Source organism: Sinocyclocheilus grahami, unplaced genomic scaffold, assembly GCF_001515645.1.
Source record: "Sinocyclocheilus grahami isolate Dianchi unplaced genomic scaffold, SAMN03320097.WGS_v1.1 scaffold5023.1, whole genome shotgun sequence".
NCBI lineage: Eukaryota > Metazoa > Chordata > Actinopteri > Cypriniformes > Cyprinidae > Sinocyclocheilus > Sinocyclocheilus grahami.
In genome coordinates, this window is record NW_015509827.1 from 4,109 (window position 1) to 5,237 (window position 1,129).

General features: G+C 38.9%; 1 protein-coding gene across 1 annotated transcript in view; it reads left to right on the plus strand.

The window, feature by feature from the left end:
• LOC107577068 (protein 4.1-like) overlaps positions 1 to 1,129 on the plus strand; it is a gene marked incomplete at its 5' end in the record, with an annotated part of 13,745 nt that overhangs the window by 4,065 nt on the left and 8,551 nt on the right. Inside the window, 4 exons of the mRNA XM_016263182.1 lie at positions 179 to 331; positions 477 to 574; positions 768 to 919; positions 1,001 to 1,107. Coding sequence (XP_016118668.1) covers positions 179 to 331; positions 477 to 574; positions 768 to 919; positions 1,001 to 1,107 — 510 coding nt within the window. The remainder of the gene's footprint in view (positions 1 to 178; positions 332 to 476; positions 575 to 767; positions 920 to 1,000; positions 1,108 to 1,129) is intronic.

Consider the following 1,129-nt stretch of genomic DNA (forward strand, 5'->3'; position numbering starts at 1 on the left):
TTAATTATGTCGAGTCGAGAGTCATCAAATTTGGGACTCGAGTCCACACCCCTGCTTAAAGGTAAAATAAAGTCATATGGGCTTGAAACAATATAAAGGTAAATAAATGATGACACAATTTTCATTTTTGGGTGTATGTCTTTAATATAGGCTAATGTAATGTTTGATATGTTCATAGGATGTCAATGGTGCAGATGTGATGCTCGGCGTTTGCTCTGAAGGACTAATGGTATATGAGGATGAGATTAAAACAAACATTTTCCTCTGGCCCAGAGTTCTTAAAATCTCCCACAAACGCAGCACCTTTCTTCTGAAGATGCGCCCTTCTGAGGTGTTCATGCACATTCATTTTATTCTCCATAACCCACTTCTTTATTTTCTACATTAGTGTTGGATTATGCACTCATTTGGTGTAGTGACAAACTCAGTTTTGTCGAGTTTATATGGGTTACATTTTTCCACGTGACCTGATTTAGGAGGATGAGTTTGAGGGTGCCATCAGCTTCAGTTTGGCCAGCTACCGAGCCTGCAAGCAACTGTGGAAATGCTGTGTGGAACATCATAGTTTCTTCAGGTACGTCCATGTGTATGTATTACAAAACCAAGGCTCAACAAGGTGCAGCATTTTTTCTATCCATATGACCATTAGAAACACAAGGGGGCGCTCCAGTGAAATATATGCAAATACAGTATTCGAAAGAATTACACATAGTAAAAACATGCTCAGAAACATGACTTAAGACCATACCTCTGAATGTGTTTCTCAGAAATAGACTTCAAGATACAAAAACAAAAAGGCTCCTGACCTTGGGTTCAAGGTTCCGTTTCCATGGACGCACTCAGTCTGAGTGTCTGGAAGCCTGCGGCAACATCACCCGGGCTCCTCCACGATTCACACGTTTTATCATCAAGAGAAAAGGCATCTATCTATCTATCTGATCAACTAATTAAATGCAAGTAGTTTTAGTTGGACAAAGGTAAATGGTATATATATTTTCAGGAAATGAAGAAATTCTTGATGTTTTAAAACAACCAGTTCAAACAGAGTTGGATGACTGGTTCCTGGTCTATGGTCCAGATAAATGGCGCATTTCTACATCAGGTGAGGCATATTAAAATAATTAAAATA